Source organism: Benincasa hispida, chromosome 5 (genome assembly GCF_027475165.1).
Source record: "Benincasa hispida cultivar pf3 chromosome 5, pf3_genome.v1.1, whole genome shotgun sequence".
Taxonomy (NCBI): domain Eukaryota; kingdom Viridiplantae; phylum Streptophyta; class Magnoliopsida; order Cucurbitales; family Cucurbitaceae; genus Benincasa; species Benincasa hispida.
In genome coordinates, this window is record NC_143482.1 from 13,716,046 (window position 1) to 13,732,887 (window position 16,842).

The 16,842-nt window shown below is 31.9% G+C and overlaps 2 protein-coding genes across 2 annotated transcripts; both read right to left on the reverse strand.

Annotated features, from left to right (window-relative positions):
• Positions 1–3,949: 3,949 nt before the first annotated feature.
• On the reverse strand, positions 3,950–7,162 carry LOC120070034 (Peroxidase superfamily protein). Its single transcript, XM_039021893.2, has 4 exons — positions 6,835–7,162; positions 6,529–6,720; positions 5,872–6,037; positions 3,950–4,597 (listed from the first exon to the last, which is right to left on the reverse strand). The coding sequence occupies exons 1-4, from the start codon at positions 7,045–7,047 to the stop codon at positions 4,176–4,178; spliced, it is 993 nt and encodes a 330-aa protein (XP_038877821.2). The 5' UTR covers positions 7,048–7,162; the 3' UTR covers positions 3,950–4,175.
• Positions 7,163–7,664: 502 nt separating this feature from the next.
• On the reverse strand, positions 7,665–13,638 carry TOM2A (tobamovirus multiplication 2A). The gene is made up of 7 exons (XM_039021894.2): positions 13,498–13,638; positions 12,782–13,037; positions 11,136–11,235; positions 10,827–10,907; positions 10,649–10,753; positions 8,930–9,139; positions 7,665–8,115 (listed from the first exon to the last, which is right to left on the reverse strand). Exons 2-7 carry the CDS (start codon positions 13,015–13,017, stop codon positions 8,008–8,010), a joined length of 840 nt encoding a protein of 279 aa, XP_038877822.2. The 5' UTR covers positions 13,018–13,037; positions 13,498–13,638; the 3' UTR covers positions 7,665–8,007.
• Positions 13,639–16,842: the final 3,204 nt, after the last annotated feature.

Below are 16,842 nucleotides of genomic sequence, written 5' to 3' on the forward strand. Positions count from 1 at the left end.
CATGAATAACTAATTTTCATATGGTAAGGGGAAGTTTAATGCTATGAGTTAGGTTGAATCTTTAAGGGTTAAATCTTGTTTGCTTGGTGGATGACTACATAAATGCTTACCTATGATCACTCATGGAGTCAAGTAGCTATAACCAACTGCCCGATAGGGTAAGTAGTTGTGATCTCACTAAGAAAAATAAGAAGTATTTCTAGAGATAGAAATAACCTTATGCTCAACGTAACATCATTCATGCGTTATAGAGATATGACAGATGTGGCTGGCTGCCGAAAGGTGTGCGATGAATAGATGTTGCGAACCTGGATTACCCTTGGAGCTAAGGCTAGAAACTTGGCATTGACTTCCCCCAACCCTACTTTCCCCATACATTTTTATTACACGTTAAAGCTACTGCTTCCTTAAAGATTCTCAAAATTAGTCTTACTTATAATCACATACTTCTTACTTTCTTCTTCTCTACTATATTCATTGTCTCTACTATATTCATTTTCTCTACTATAATCATTTTATTTTTCTCTATTTTCCCCATAGTATTCAAGTGCTCATTGCCACAAATGCATTACTTTATAATCATTTTTAGTTACAAGTCCCTGAGTTCAACTTCAGTTCACACCGATAAACTTATAGCTTGTTATACTCGAAAAGTTATAAGAAAACTTGTGATAAGCGCATACTTAATACAACTAGGTGCATAGATAAATCAGCACATAGTGATTCCTGCACAATTTTACGTGTAAGCAAGCATACAAATTTCAAATCAATAGTCTGCAACGACCTGACCCTTATATAACAAGGTCCGATCGCTATGACATGCATACTTAGACTTTTCGATCATGAGATGAGTTGTGGTAAAGATTTCAAAATAACATATCTAAAATTTTATTAATTAAGTAGCAAAACTATATAAAAAGTTTATTTTACAAAACACCAGGATCCATAAAACATTAGCATAGTGGAACAAAATGCATATATAACCAAAATAGTGAGTTTTGATGGTTGGCCCCTTGAGCGACGTCCAGTCATGTCACCTACGTGGTGTCCTTATCTACAAAGTCTATAAAATAGGATGAATATATAATATACCATGTAAGTAGTTCTCACTTAAGGTAGTGACCAAATACACAATCACATGCAACATGTCATGAAAACATATGATTGGGACCCAAAACATAAACTTATCATAACCCGAGGTGGTCGGTTATGCTTCCAATGTAAGTTCCTCCGCCCTGGTATGAAGATGTGGACTTAAGCGAAAACTAACACATCTAATGATTAGTGGGTCATACAGTCAGTAGGGCCAGAGTCGCATCCAACATTAACCATTAGCATAAATGTAAGATTGGACTAGGGGGGTGCAACCATACATGCCCTACTAGTCCCTAGCATAAACTTGACATAAAATTGGGTCTAAAGGGGTGCAACCATACATGCCCTACTAGCCCTAGAAGCATAACCTATACCTAATTAAACTTGATCTTTACATCATCATGAACAAACATAATGTATGGGGTCTCTAATTGAGAAATGTGTTTTAAACATGTAATGCAACATAATAATAACATAATAATGCAACATAACAAAAGGTACACTAACTGGAAAAAAAAGAAAGAAAAAAAAACCCTTAAAGAGAGGGTAAGATAAACTACCTACCTCGACTGCGATCCTAATTATTCCTTATGATTTGGTCTTATAGATTTCATAAAGAACACTTATGATTAAAACTAGTTTTAAGACTATTGGATTAAGGAATTTGATGAACATAACTTACTTATTTATAGAATTATAATGATTAAATCTTGGAAGTACTAATATAATTGTGCTTAATTATTTAACAACGATGATGATGATAATGATAATAATAACGATGTTAATGATAATAATAATAATAATAATAATAATAATAGTAATAGTAAAATAATTAGTAATAGTAGTATTAGTATAATAATAATAGTAATAGTAATAGTAAACTAATTGATAATTATAGTAATAACAGTAATGATAGTAGTAGTAATAGAGTGATAATAATAATAGTAGTCATAATAATAATAACAACAACAATAGTAATGATGATTATAATAATAACAATAATAATAACAATAACAATAAGAATAAGAATAGTAGTAATAATAATAATAGTAATAGTAATAATAATAGTAATAATAATAGTAATAGTAGTAACAACAACAACAGTAGTAGAAATACTAACGATAATAATTATAATAAATATTATAATAATAATAATCAAGGAAAAGAAGTTAACATCTAATTATTGTATTAGCAATAATATTAGTAATAGTTTTAGTAGTAATAGGGGTTAAAATTCACTTAAAAAGTACTAGATCAATTTAATGTCCGTTATTTTATGTTCAATGAAACTCAATTACTTTTATCATTGTTGCTTTTGATTTTAGCTTATAAATAATTTTAAATTACAAACTATCATTGAGATATAAATAAATTTGAAAAGAATGAAGTTTGCTAAATTATATTATTAACAAATTTGAGAATTAAAAGAAATAAATAGAGAGAGAGAAAAAAAAAAAAAAAAAAAAAACTTACCTAAATGCTCAAGAGAACTTCTCCAAATGTTCTCCCAAAATTAGGCCCTTCAACCCCTATTTATAGAGGTTTCAATCGACTTCCTCTCTCTTTTTTTTTCCAAACTGACTTTCTTATCTTTTTTTTTTTCCCTCTTCCAAACCGACTTTTCCATCCTTATCTTTATCTTTATCTTTTTTTTTTTTTTTACTATATTGTATTATTTTATTTCATTTACTTTTTGTTTAATTAAATTACTTATTATTTTTATTTCTCCATCTTTCTAGGTTTTTCTTCTTATATTATTTTATTTCTTAAATGTCTTATTGCTTAAATATTTATTGATTTACCTAGTATTTTGTTTGCTACTTATTTGGTAGCCCACAATTATAACTTTAGTGTCTTTCTTCACTATCTAGACTTAGAACAACTTAACGTAGAATCTTAATATAGAATTTTTTAAAAAAATTTCATACAAACTTAGGATGTTACATAGTCTCTAAAGGAGATTAATCATAAAGAACAAATGGAAAAAATTCTTACTTTGTTTTGGCATATTTGGAATAAAAGAAATGTGATATGTTTCAACCAACGATCTTTAGAAGAAAGAGACATCATCACAACCATTGAAGCATTCCTTGAAGCCTTCTCGGGAAGGTATATCCCTCCTTCCCATTCCCCTTTCTTGAGATAATTCATGCAGGGTGGTTGAAAAGCTACTGAGGAGGGTCGCGACAGCTCAATGTTGATGTGACATGGTCAGAGTCTATGCATGTGGGGTTTGGAATGGATTTTGTGGAATCATCTTGGAACACCAATTTTGGTAGGCTGTAAACGTATCAATCGATTGGAGGGTCAAGGCCATGGAAGATGATGGTCGGCTTGAGCAAGATTACTAGGCATTGGTAGGGGCAAAATCATCTTGCGGTTGTTGAATATGATTTTTTGGAGTTGGTTAGATTGTTAAACCTTCAAGACACTGATGTATTTTAAGTTGACCTTTTTGTGAGAAAAATTCTAAGTCATCTGGATTTGTAAACATGTGTGATTTTTGTAAGGTCCCTAGAGACGAGAACAGAGTTCTCATAACTTGACGTTCTCTTCCTGGTCTTCTTTGGTCTAAAAAGATGTCTTTCCAACGTTGGTTCTCAAAACTAATAAAAACATATGATTAATTTTCAAATAATTCAAAACACAAGGTATAATCTACAAAATATGCAAATCACATGTTTTTTCTCAGTACAACATGGATAGGAAGATTCAAACTACAAGCTTCTTAAACACATGTGTATGCTAGTTGAGCTACGTTCACTTTCGCATAAGTTACATGGGTTTAATTTGCGATTATCCGTAGTACACATATTGCCTACTATAAAGTTTGAGTGAAAGATCAAAACACACATTAAAGATGGACCGATCAGACAGGTGTATTGATATAATTAAATTTACCGTAATCTAAAACCTTAAGCTTTGATCCTGCGTTAAAAGACGTTACAGCATTAGAAATTAGAATACAAGACATCTTGCTCTAATATCATGTACATAACGGCCACCATTCAACTCAAATACTTAAGTCGATAGGATATTATAAATTTAGTTATACCAATACTTTAACACGGAAAAAAAAGCTAGTGATTGGTAGACCTACAATTCCTTCTGACTTCACCTTGATAGGAAGTGAGGACATTGATATTCCCCATCTTGATAATGGACTTAACAAAGGAATCAAAGAAAAGGGTTTGGTCAGAGGCATAGCTCCAAACTTGTCTTGTAATTTCACCTTCATAGTCTTGGGTTATGAGCACATTGTCAGACCCCAAAAGCCCTTTGCCTTCAAGAATGTTGAGGAAATAATGGTTGTCAAATCTTGCAGGTGTTCTAAAATCTAAGGGTGCTACCCTTTGATCTTGCCCTGTTTTAGGGCAGATTGACCTTAAAATTCTTCTGTATATGTTGTATCTCTTGTATCTATCATATTCTTCTTCTTGATTCATTTGGTATACTCTTTGTCTAAAGCTCAAGCATCTTGCTTTCCCTATGGTGTGGCTTCCTTTTCACAATAAAACCCTTGTAGAAGTTAGTGTATGGAGAATACAATTTGGTTGTTCTTTTCTTTCTTTTTCTTTTTTTTTTTTAAGGTTAAAATCACTTTTGGTAGTACCTGAATTTTCACGAAAGGAACAAAGTAATTTGTATACATTTAAATTTACATCAATTTAGTCTCTGAACTTTAATAAGTATCTATTTAGTCTCTATACTTTACAATATATAATAGTTTAGTCCCTAATCGTGAAAAATATTAGCATGATTTAATGAAATTTCTTGTGCGTGTAGATTAATAAATTGACCGAAATTAAATTTATTTATAAATTATAAAGACTAAGTCATTACGTAATTATAATTGACACTTAATTTTGTCGAAAATTTTCATGACAGGAGCTAAATGATTACAAATTGCAAAATATATAGACTAAATTATTATAAATTTGAAAGTACAAAAATTAAATCGTTACCATATAAAGTTTATGAGCTAAATTGTTACTTTCATAAAAGTTCATAGACCAAAACTATTTTTTTTACCTCTTTATTTTTATTTTTTTTAAAAAAAACTTGAAACTTAGCTTTTTGATTAAAAAATACTCTTTTTTTTTTAATGTTACAATATTATTCTTGATCCTTGGGAAGAATTTCATAACTACTATTGGAGCAAAAATCACTTAAGAATATTGAGTGAAAATTGGTCCATGAAAGGATGTGGCGGTGGCCCACCACAAAAATTGGAACCGCCACTTTATTCTAAGTCTCTGCAAAATCCTTTTAAATCTCACTTCTCATCTAACATTCTAACCAATCTCTACTCTAACGTAATTTTGAAATATTTATGATAGATAGAAATAATATCACAACTTTTAAAAGAATATGAACTTTTTTAAAACAAAAGAAAATTTCAAGTTTTTTTTTTTTTTAATTTAACTTATGCATTTCTTACGTGAGTGCATGTTAAAATATGGTATTAAATTGGATTTGAAGCACTATTTTAGTTTATAAGTATAATGAAAGTTAAAACAATTCAATTTAAGATAGGAAAATTAATAATAACGATTATTAACTCTTTATTATACATTAGTTTCTACTAACTTACAATCTATTTAGATTGATTAGAGAAAAAAATATTTTTCAAAAAAATCATTTTTATTTAAACTATTTTGATAAAAACAGTTTAAAATGAACTTTGAAAGTGTTTCAAAATTTATTTTGATGGTCTAACACTTCATTTTTTTTCTAAAATAATTTATTTTGAAAATTAAACACTTAAAAAGTTACCTGATAGAGCAACCAAGTCTCCAACGTTAAGGCCTTGTTGTTGGAAATTGGCAATTAGAGTCTCAAGGGAGGAATTGGGAGAAGGAATGTATTTGTTGGCTCCATCAAAGCTTGCTTTCAAGGAGTCTTTCCTTCCCAACAACACTGGCCATTCAGGTCCCCCTCTCTTCCAAAAATAAAAATAAAAATAAAATAAAAATTAGTAATTCAACTTTTTTTTCTCTAATAATATGTATGTATGATGGAGAATCAAACCTCGAACTTCAAGGTTGATAACCAAGTAAGTTGTATGTATTTTGACAATTTAACTTGATACTACACTCTAATTTTAGTTTATTTTCGAAAGAATATCTTAATTTTCTACTATTCTATGGGTTCTCGCTATTATGATATGGTGTGAAAAACATGTGTTAAAAGTTCAAACCTTGGCATTATTTTCTTTTCGATTGCATATGATAATAATATAATACGTGTATTGTTAAAGATAACTTTTAAGCTCATACTTGAAAGGACGATTATAAATATAGCACAAAGATAATTTAACTTAGGCTAATGTATTAACATAAGATTTCGAATATGTTTTTAATTTTAGGGAGGAAAAACATGTTTTAAAAGAAAATTAAAAGTAAAAAGAAATAGGCAAAGAGAGTTTCGTACGAGTACAACAGCATCACGAGCAACAATGGTCAAAATATCAGCACAAGACACGATATAAGGACAAGCTTCTTCCAATATGTATTTTATCTCATCGATAACACTAAAACCACGAAGAGAGTTTAAATTTGGAGCAGCTTGCTTTTCGCTCACCATCTCATCATTGCTATCTAGAAGAACGGATGCATCACATCCCTATTTTACCAATGAAGATCATAGGTTATATTCTTATAAAGAAGTTTTTAAAATGATTTTATAAAAAAGAAAAAAATATGAACATTGTTTTCAACATTTGAGAGAGAGGCATACCATAACAAAACAATCATGAAAATGCAAGCGAAGGAGTGAAGCAGCCATTCGAGGATCTTTAAGCACAGCAATCTCGACTTGTCGTCGAACAATATCTTCAACAAAAGGGCATGTTTCTTTGTAATAGTCAAAAACCAAAAGTCCACCTAAACTTCCAATTCCATGCATAACCACACCAAATATTACAACCACTAATATCTTCAAACTCTCCATGGAATGTTTCGACAGTGAGGTTATGAAGATGGAAGACAAAGGAATGCTCCCTACTAGTTTTCTTTATAGTATCAAATTGTACCATTTTTTCCCTTAAAAGTTTCCCATTTTGAAGATTTTGATCAAAGTTGATGCAACAACTCTACCCAACTCCACCTATTTTGCAGCCTTTTATACACCATTATTTTCAAGCAATCCCGTTTTACCATAAGAAGAATGTAAGCTAATCTTGATTAAGCCATTAATTAAATTTGTAAACAAGGGAAAAAAAAAAAGTAGTTTTCAAGTATTGATTGATTAATGCTGATTCTATTTATAAATTAGATAGTCAAAGCCAATGGTTTAAATATATTTATATTAAACCAAAAATAATTTCTAAAGTCAAAACTAATAGTTTGAGATATGCAAATTCACAACATCCAAGCTCCAAAGGGCTGTCTTAAACTCTTGTAAATAGCTCAAGCAAAAAATGGTGGTTGAACTTCCCCATTCTTCGTACACAGAATAAACCAGAAACAAAGCTCCATAAACAGGTTCAACAGATGATGCGAAAACTAACAGATATTGAATAAATATCGGGATTCCCAAGAGGACTCGAGGAGTGCAAAGGCCTACCATGACACAGAATAACATTGCATATTTACTTGGATTGAACTCACAATTAAAAGTAACTTCCAACAAACAGTTCTTTCCCAAGTGAGATGGAACTTACAATCATTTTCCTTGGTCCTATGCTGACCCATCCATCTTGAACAAAAGGAAAATCCAAATGTAGAAGAGTGGTTTCACACAACAAATAGTCACAACTTTCTTTTTTTTTTTTTTTTTCTGAAAAGTTCAGGTTACACAAGTACAGCCTCCGGGAAAAACCTCTTGGTTATACACAAGCGGACACAAGCATTCGGACCCGCTAAAACACTACAGTAGAGTGAGAAACAAATAGTACAAGACATACTCTTATCACATGATGGTGCAGCGGCTCTTTTCTTCGGCTGGCTGAGGAGCAACTTGCTGAAACCTGTGAGACTCAGATGGGTTGTATGTGAACTCCGAAGTATCCAGCCCATACTGTTTCAAACAGAAAAAGAACAAAAAAATCAGAACTGCCATTTATGTAAAAGAGGTTCCAAACATTACATCAGAAGCATATTATGAAAAGAAAATGCCATCAGATCATATATGAAGTAGTTCTGGTCTGAAACAAAAGGTACCACACACATTTTCAATTAAGAGCTTGTAGTCTTTAGCTCAATGTGAACCAATGATGACATCCAAATTTAGCAGGTGAATTAGAATCAAAAGGTCAAGGTTTGATCAGTATGAGTAGGTTTGCATAAAGATGCTGCTTAAAATTCTGAAAGGAACAAAAAGACTTTTTAACAATGAACCCTCCCTCGCACGACCTAGTCTTACAAACTTCAAAAGGAATCTCCCAACAGAAATATAGAACATGATAAAACGTCATAAGAAGTCCTAGTATCTAAAAGGAATGATAATAGGAGTTGTTAATAGGAGTTGATTATAAAAGTCAAAGTGCGCTTGGCTCACCGTTATGCACTCCGATCCAAGAGGTCGGAGGTTCAATCCCCCTACTCCACAATTGTTGAACTCAAAAAATAAAAAAAAGGGAGTTGATTATAAAAAGAATGAGTGAGAGGAGTAGAAGGTATGCAATTCTTTAGTGGGTTAAAGTAATATCTCGAATTATTGTAATTCCTCTATATTTTATCTTTCAATATATTTTAGCTGTTTGGTTAATATCAGGATCAATTTCTTATAGTAAATCAAAGAATAAAAAGAAAGGAAGACTTTGTTGTTGTCATGTATCTCTTTACATTCTCATTATTTTCAGCGGCAAAATTCAACCTAGAAAAGGTTATACCTTTTCCCTCATTCGTGTACTCCATGCATCATTTCGACTTGGTCGTTGATCAAGTGTCCCAGCAACAGGCACACCTGTTGCAGGAGCAACTGGCCTATTGATCAACGGTTGTCGGATTTGTTGCCTTGGAGCAATGTACTCATCATCACTGTCATAGTCTACAGGTCTGTTTGCTGCACGAACCACAAGCGCCAACAAGAAAAGGAGAGCCTACAAATACAATGAAACACTTCTATTTTATAAGAAACAAAAGGATCATATTCAAAAATGAGCAAAAACGACCTAAGGGAGGGAGGGAGGGAGGGAGGTAGAGGGCACCCCCAAACAAAAAACTACACCATGAAAACCTTCCAATCATTGTCACTGATAATCATCAAAATGTAGTATTTACAAAAGAATTTAGTGTGTAAAGAAATCTATCAAGACATCGTATTATTACAAAGTGGAGACTTTGTTCTTGTTGAAGGAAAAAAGAAGATATATCAGTGCAAAGCAAATCCATGGCCATTCATTCGTAAAAGGGACTTTCTAGCTAGGTGGCTTAGGCGAAAGCATACAATTATGGAATCAATTAGGAGGAAAAAGGAAGTAAAGGCAACTATGTTGAAGCAACATTCAAGTATTACAAGTTATGAATTCTCTTGTGACCAACACACAATTTTTATTCATTGACGTAAAAGTAAAATGAATTGATATGCAATCACAAATTGGAGTTAAAAACCCAACCAATCACATATGTTAAACTCATGCTGGAAAAATGCCCTAAACTAGAATTCAAAAGACGAAAAAAACTTCTCAAAAATTTGACGAAGGGTGTCTTTCTTGCCGAGAGAGTTTCAGCAGCAAGAAACATGTCAATCTGTTTCTTGAAAAGCACAATGTTTAATGCATACCAACATAGTAAAGAATAGTAAAAAAATCAAATCAGTGAAGGGTAGATAACTAAAAAGACTAAAATAAGATTAACCAAAAATCAGAAAAAGGATAGGAATTTCAAATGTCATTTGAATTTAAAAACAAAAATGGACCATCTTCTTGAGATTAAATTGACACATTGATTATTGATACAAATCCCTTCAATAATTCAATCCAAATCATTATATTAAGGGAAAATATCAAATTATATTCCTAAACTTTCGGGGTTGTATCAATTAAAACTCCGAACTAATGAGTAATAATTGTTTCAATTTAAACCATAACATTTTGTAAGTGTATCAACTTACACTTTCCATTACATTTTGATTGGAAAAAAAATCGTGTGATACTTAATTGTATCAATAAAGCCCTAAACTTCCATACGTGAATCGATTAAGATGCTCCATTAGGATTTCTCCTGAGAATTGTCCAAGCATCAATTCTAATTATCCATTTTGTAAAACCAACATTTGGAGAAGTCTACACGTGTGAAAATTAATGCAATTCATGCATGGATGATTTTCAAAGGTCTAAATTGACTTAGATTTGAAAATTTAAGAGTTTGGTTGATAAAAATTATATGTTTCATACGATGTTTTTCAAACAAGATCTGAAGAAGGGTATAATTGATGCACTTACGAAAGTTTAGGGTTTAAATTGACAACTCAGCTATGCAAGCCCACTTAGTTATGGGTCAAGTATCACTTGGTTATGAGGTTAGAGCATCGCTAGGCCCTTTTATCCAACGACGTCCACCATCATGCTAGTCTAGATTCAAACACTCCAACATAGGTGTTTACATACCTCAAAAATTACAGCTCCTAATGCAACCCATCTGATGATTTCCCACTTGTCTTCCAGGAGCTCATAGATCTTATCAAAGTTTCCTGTTTTGTCCCCAGGAATTTCCTATAGGATAAAAAAACTAAGAATAAGAAAATGCACTTAAATGTTTACTTTTAGTTTTTGAATGAACACTCACATCTCTCCAATTTTTGTCAAAGAATATGAAGGCAGCACATCCTAGTTGCACCAAAATCAGTAGAAGCAGCAAAACTGAATACTGTGATCATTAAGGATACCGTAACATAAAACTCAAATGAAAACCGGTATCAAACTTTTTAGATTAAACTGAATGTGTTATCACGTTGTTTTATATTTAAGATCACCATCTTATCTCTATAAGAGTGTAGTGATCCGAAAGCCAACAAGTTGTTCCCTGGTGGCCTAATTGTTTCATCAATAATTCATAAATCAAACAACAATGCAGCCGTGCAGGCAAATAGGATACACAACTTAAACAGCATCCATTACGCGTTGCAGCTCCAATACACCCAAAACAAGACACAACAAAGATAATGACTCCCACAGCAATGAACCAGTATATGAACCTGCAAAAGAATTAAAATAAAAGAAACAGATTAAGCAGATCCAAAAATATTCATATTATTGTATCATCTATGGCTGCTAAAATGTACAAACTGATGACATGAATTTGCTTGTGTTTGAAGATTGAGGGAATAGAATCCTTTCAGATTAAAAAATTATTATTATTATAAAAAAGAAGAAGAGGCAAGGATATCACATCCAGTACTTTTGAAATTCAATATCATCATTTTCTTTTCTTGAAAATTTTAATTTATTTGACCTTTCTTTTTTGTTTTTACAATTATGTGGGGTGGGGGGATCGAACATCAAACCTCGAGGTCGAGGTTACACGTTTATTTCAGCACAAGATATCTCATATTCTCAACAATATTTAATGCATTGTATCGCAGATCAATATGTATTGCAATTCCTATATATAGATGAGACTCAATAAGCTAGCTCGAGTTTCCTCCTTTTTTTCTTTTCTTTTTTTTTTTTTGGATGAGAACATCTTTCATTGAGAAAAAATGAATACACAGATGCACAAAAATACAAGTCCACAAAAAAGGGGAGACACCCTCTATAAGAAGGGACTCCAACTATACAAAATCAAGTCAGGAGGATAACTACAACAAGAATGGTAGGTGAAAATTGATAATATATATTCAATATCTATAATAAAGAAAATATCTAAGTTGATTGTGATTCAGTGATACACTTCAATAGTTTGTGCTGTTAAAAGATAGAACAGACAACCATATCTATGTTTATTTTTATTTTTTATTTTTATAAATATATGTAAGCATCCAGACCCGTTGGCCAACTCAAAACCCTATCAATACTTGCCCTCTCTAACTCATGTACGTATGTGATTGTAGTCTTGTAGAGACTTTATGGATTACGTGGTTGCAACATGATATTTGATAATAAAAATTTTAGTAGTAGTCCATAGATTTGGGGTTCTTTCTGGGGAAAAACAAAAAACCATAGTTCCTGAATAGGAAGGAGTTATTCAAGCAATAATCATCAACTCAATGAGTTTGCTAACTTATCCAAACATACGAAATCAACAAATGACAGAAGACCCTCGAACTTCTATATTGTTCTTGAAAAAGTAGAAACTATTCCAATGTGACAGGAAACTGAACTATTTCCAAACAAACAAAGGGAACCTTAAAGCTAAATGTGATTCTGAAACACCGATGATAAAGCAATATTATGAAATGTTTAGAAAATCCATAATTCTTATATCTTCAACGAGTGGAACCATAATTTAGCCACTTCATAAACTCCTCCACATCGTTTAATCATGTATCTCTTGTTCCTTCATTGTTTGTTTGTTTGTTTTACTTTTACCTTTTCTTTTCTGAAAGCTTATCCTTTTCTGAAAGCTTATCCTTTTCTCACCTAGGGAGAGGGAACATGGCCACCAAACCAATAAGTTACTTATGAACCTCAATGTCCTTTGTTATTTTTTCAGAATATTTCTGTTTTTCTGCCTAAATTCAGCTATTACAAGTAGCAAGAAACATACGTATCATAACTTATATTTAATAGGAAAAGTCATACCAGGCTTTTGGAAGGTTATCAAAGAAGTTAGAAGACAGAGACACTGCCATTAGCATTGGTCGACCAAGCTGGACCAGATCATGATCACCACTCAACGAAGGTCCTGGAACATCACTAGGAGATTGCAAGTACTCAACCAACAAGTAAATCCCATAGCCCACCACGGCAAGACCCAGCACGGATAAGAAGAAGTTCAGAAGCTTCAATAGGCACTCAAAGCACCCTCTGCAGGCCATCCTCTATACACTTCCGATCCCTAAAACAACATTTGAAATGCCCATCTTACATGCATTAGAACACAAATTAATATCCAATTTAAAAATAAATAAATAAATAAAACCCACAAGTTCGCAATACATACAACTAGTCATTTCTGCCGCCACAATATCCCAAACTGACGCACGAAATTTTCCATTCAGAAAACCAAATAAACACGGATCCCCACCTACAATTTAGCTACGACAACTTCCAATTTCCTAAGCACCTGAACTAATAAAATCCTCATAACCTTCAAACGGAAATATTTCCGTTCCCCATAAATCGACCATCAAAGTGAAATTATCACCAAAAACAGCAAAATTTTTCTCGATATCCCTAGTCTATGCTTCGGAATGAAATCATGCAAAATTTCTCAAATAAACATCGAAGAAAGTATGTAAGCTGACGAAATCTAGCTGAAAATTTAACGCGATGAAGGAAGAAATCGGAGAACTTACAAATTCAGGGAGGATGATTATCGGATTGCTCGGTTTCCCGGACCTTGAAATCAGAGAGAGAGAAAAAAGAGAGAAATTGGAATTTGGAAAGACGGTCTGGTTTCTATTAAGGCCAGTTGGCAATGGTGATTGCACCCTAGTGGCTTTTTTAATTGGAAGACATTTCTGTCCTCCCCTTTACGCTTGGGTGGCCGGATGTTCCGGGGACAATATTGTCAATTTCGGATGACGACAGTTTGAACAAAGTATATTTGTCATTTGCCCCCTCAATAATTATTTATTTACATGACATAGACATTACCATATTTTTTTTTCGAATTTGAAGTCCAAATTTAATTTCTCACTCTTCTAGAAAATGATTATTTTAGGGCTCGACGAAGTTTTTTCATATTTTCCTTTTCCTAGCATTCTTAAGGATGGAGAGAAAATTGACCAATTTTGTATTAATTAATGTATTGAAAAGAGAATATATATTTATTATAGAACGTTAATTAGTTGAGATTTTATCATTTGTAATTAATACGATTTTCATTTCATTTTCATGTAAGAAGCCTTTTTTGTTTTTTTTTTTTATTTTTATGTATATATACCAAACTTATTTCAAATATATATGAGGTTATTCCAAATGTATTTAGAAGTACATATTTAATATTGTTATATAGTATATACTCTATATTTTAATAATAATATCGTTTCTATTAAGTTATATATTCACGTCCTTTGTCATATGTACACATGTATATTTATTTAGTTTTTAAATATATGTCTAATATTATATGCTACTAGTTAGACCATAAACTAAGATAGATGAATTATCAAATTATTTTAAAAAAAAACCAAATTCATAGAGTTCAAATTCTTAAGCTAGTGCTCTGAAATGTATTAGTAATCTTCTTTTTCCCTACAATACAAATATTTGATGGTATAGTTGAGGTAGACGGTATGCAATAAATCCTTATATATTTAAAATTCAAAAACAAAATGCCAAATACACCCAGATCCATCGTCCATCCATCACAACATCAACTTCATTAACCAAATCGACTAGATATATATGGATTATTTAAAGTAAATCCGAATACATATGGATTATTTGAAATAAATCATGATATATATTTAAATAATAGTGTAGCCAATACTACAACCCCGTCAAAATTTTGAGATTTTGGATTTAAAACCATAAGTTTGGAAATTTTGAAGGAAAAATTGGAAAATGTCACACCTAGGTTATATATATGTATATATATACAATATATAGTCAAATGTCACAAAATAACTATATTTAAATAAGAGTGTAGACAATACTACATTTGCAATAAACTCATAATATATTTGAAATTGAAAAAATTAATTATATAAATACACTTAGATCTGTCGTCCATCTATCTTGAATCTCAAATTCGTTGACCCGATCGACCAGATATATATTGATTATTTGAAATAAACTCGGATATATATGGATTATTTGCAATCAACCATAAGATTTTGGACTATATACTGCGGGTGAAACTATACACGAAGGCCGACGGAGCTCGAACGCTTGAATGGCGATCCACGGTGGACGAATGAATGAACGTGCGAATGAAGATGGATGCTTGGACTACCGCCCAACGGTCAACCCATCACATGACGGTGGTGAACGGAACTCAGATCTAGAACAGAGATGAACACTTGATGGAGTTGTTGACGAAGGTCGATGGAGTTGGAACGAAGATCCATGGCAGAGCTCGAACGCTTGAACAGAGATCCATGATAAACTTTGGTCAATAGCTGCAAGTGGTGGAAAAGGATCTCCGACAATCATAAACACAAGCAACGGCAAGGCTGGTAGCAGACGAAACATGACAACGCATCTATGTGTGCCGATAAGAAAGTTTGATGGTCGGAGAATCAAGCTTTGCTTGCGTTGCCAAGAAGAAGAAAAAAAGAGAGTGTGGTAGGAAAAAATTATTATAGGGTATAGAAGAAATAAGGAGAAAGAATAGAGACTCCAAGGATTTTTTTTTTTTTTTTCTTTTTGAATTTCCAGGTTATGCATGGAAAGATACACAAAATCTTAGGTAAATTTTTTTCATATAAATCATGGATGAGACCTTAATGCTAAATAGGTACTGTGGTCCATTAAGCTATTATTTAAATAAATGAAGTATAGAAAACAAATAGTGTATTATGGGCCTACCATTAATGTCTTCTATGTAGAAAGTCATTTTGTTCAAAGTTATGTTTTCAGGTTACCTACTAAAAGGCTCTTTAACTTTTCTTTTGGTTTATTTTAAATTATTGTTTTTACAATATTTGAAGGCGGGATTCGAATTTCAAACCTTGAAATTTATAGTATAAATTAATGTCTAAATTATGCTCATGTTAACTTTTTAGTTTACTAATGTGAGGATGAGAATTCGAAAATTGGTTGAATAATAAAATATTTTAATTCATTGAACTATGTCCGCGATGATGATAGTTTATAATTCATTTGTAATTAATTTTAAAACAATAATAAAAAAATCATTCGTAGCTTAATCTTTTTTAAGTATAATATAGAGTGGGGATATGAGTAATAAATCTTTTAATTGCTAAAACGTACTCTGTGTATGTTCGTTAGATTGTGGCCACTTATATCAATTCATAATGAAAATTGGTGTAATCATAATGAGACTTTCATTGATAGATCAATCGTAATGAGCCACAACTGCAGACGTAATTGGATTTTTTTTATCATGTTTACTTAGAATTGTGAGTCTGTCATTTATTGTTACCGTTACCATTATTGTTTAGGGTCAAACGGTAACGGGGTAATAGTAAATGTGACAAATTCGTAATTCTTATGCTGTAACAGTAATGGTAATGATATTGACAAACGCAACTAGATTGAACACCCTCTGCTTTTCAATTAGTTTGTGTTTTTTATTATAGATTTGAAAGTGGATCCTAAATGTCAGTACATATATGGAAACAAGTAAACAACACTAAATGTAATAAAATGGGACTCAATTTTAAGATTTTACGTTTTTCCCTACAACATGGCCAAATTTGCTTTTACCTTTATAACTTAATTAGTGACCATTTATGGATTTTTTTTAAAAAAAAAATGTTTTTTTAATAAATAATGACAAAAATAGGGTGTGGGGGGGGGGGGGGGGGGGGAATATTTTCAAAAATAGGTGTTTTGGAAAAGTATTGACAGATTTAGGATAGTGAAATTGTGTATCTGGTACACGATTTCCATGTGGCATACTCGTGTATCGGGTACATGAGTCCATTTATTTCAAATCACTAGTTTAAGTAAAAAAACAAAATTATATTTGGCTTACAAAACTAAAATTCATGAATGAAAAATTTGTAATC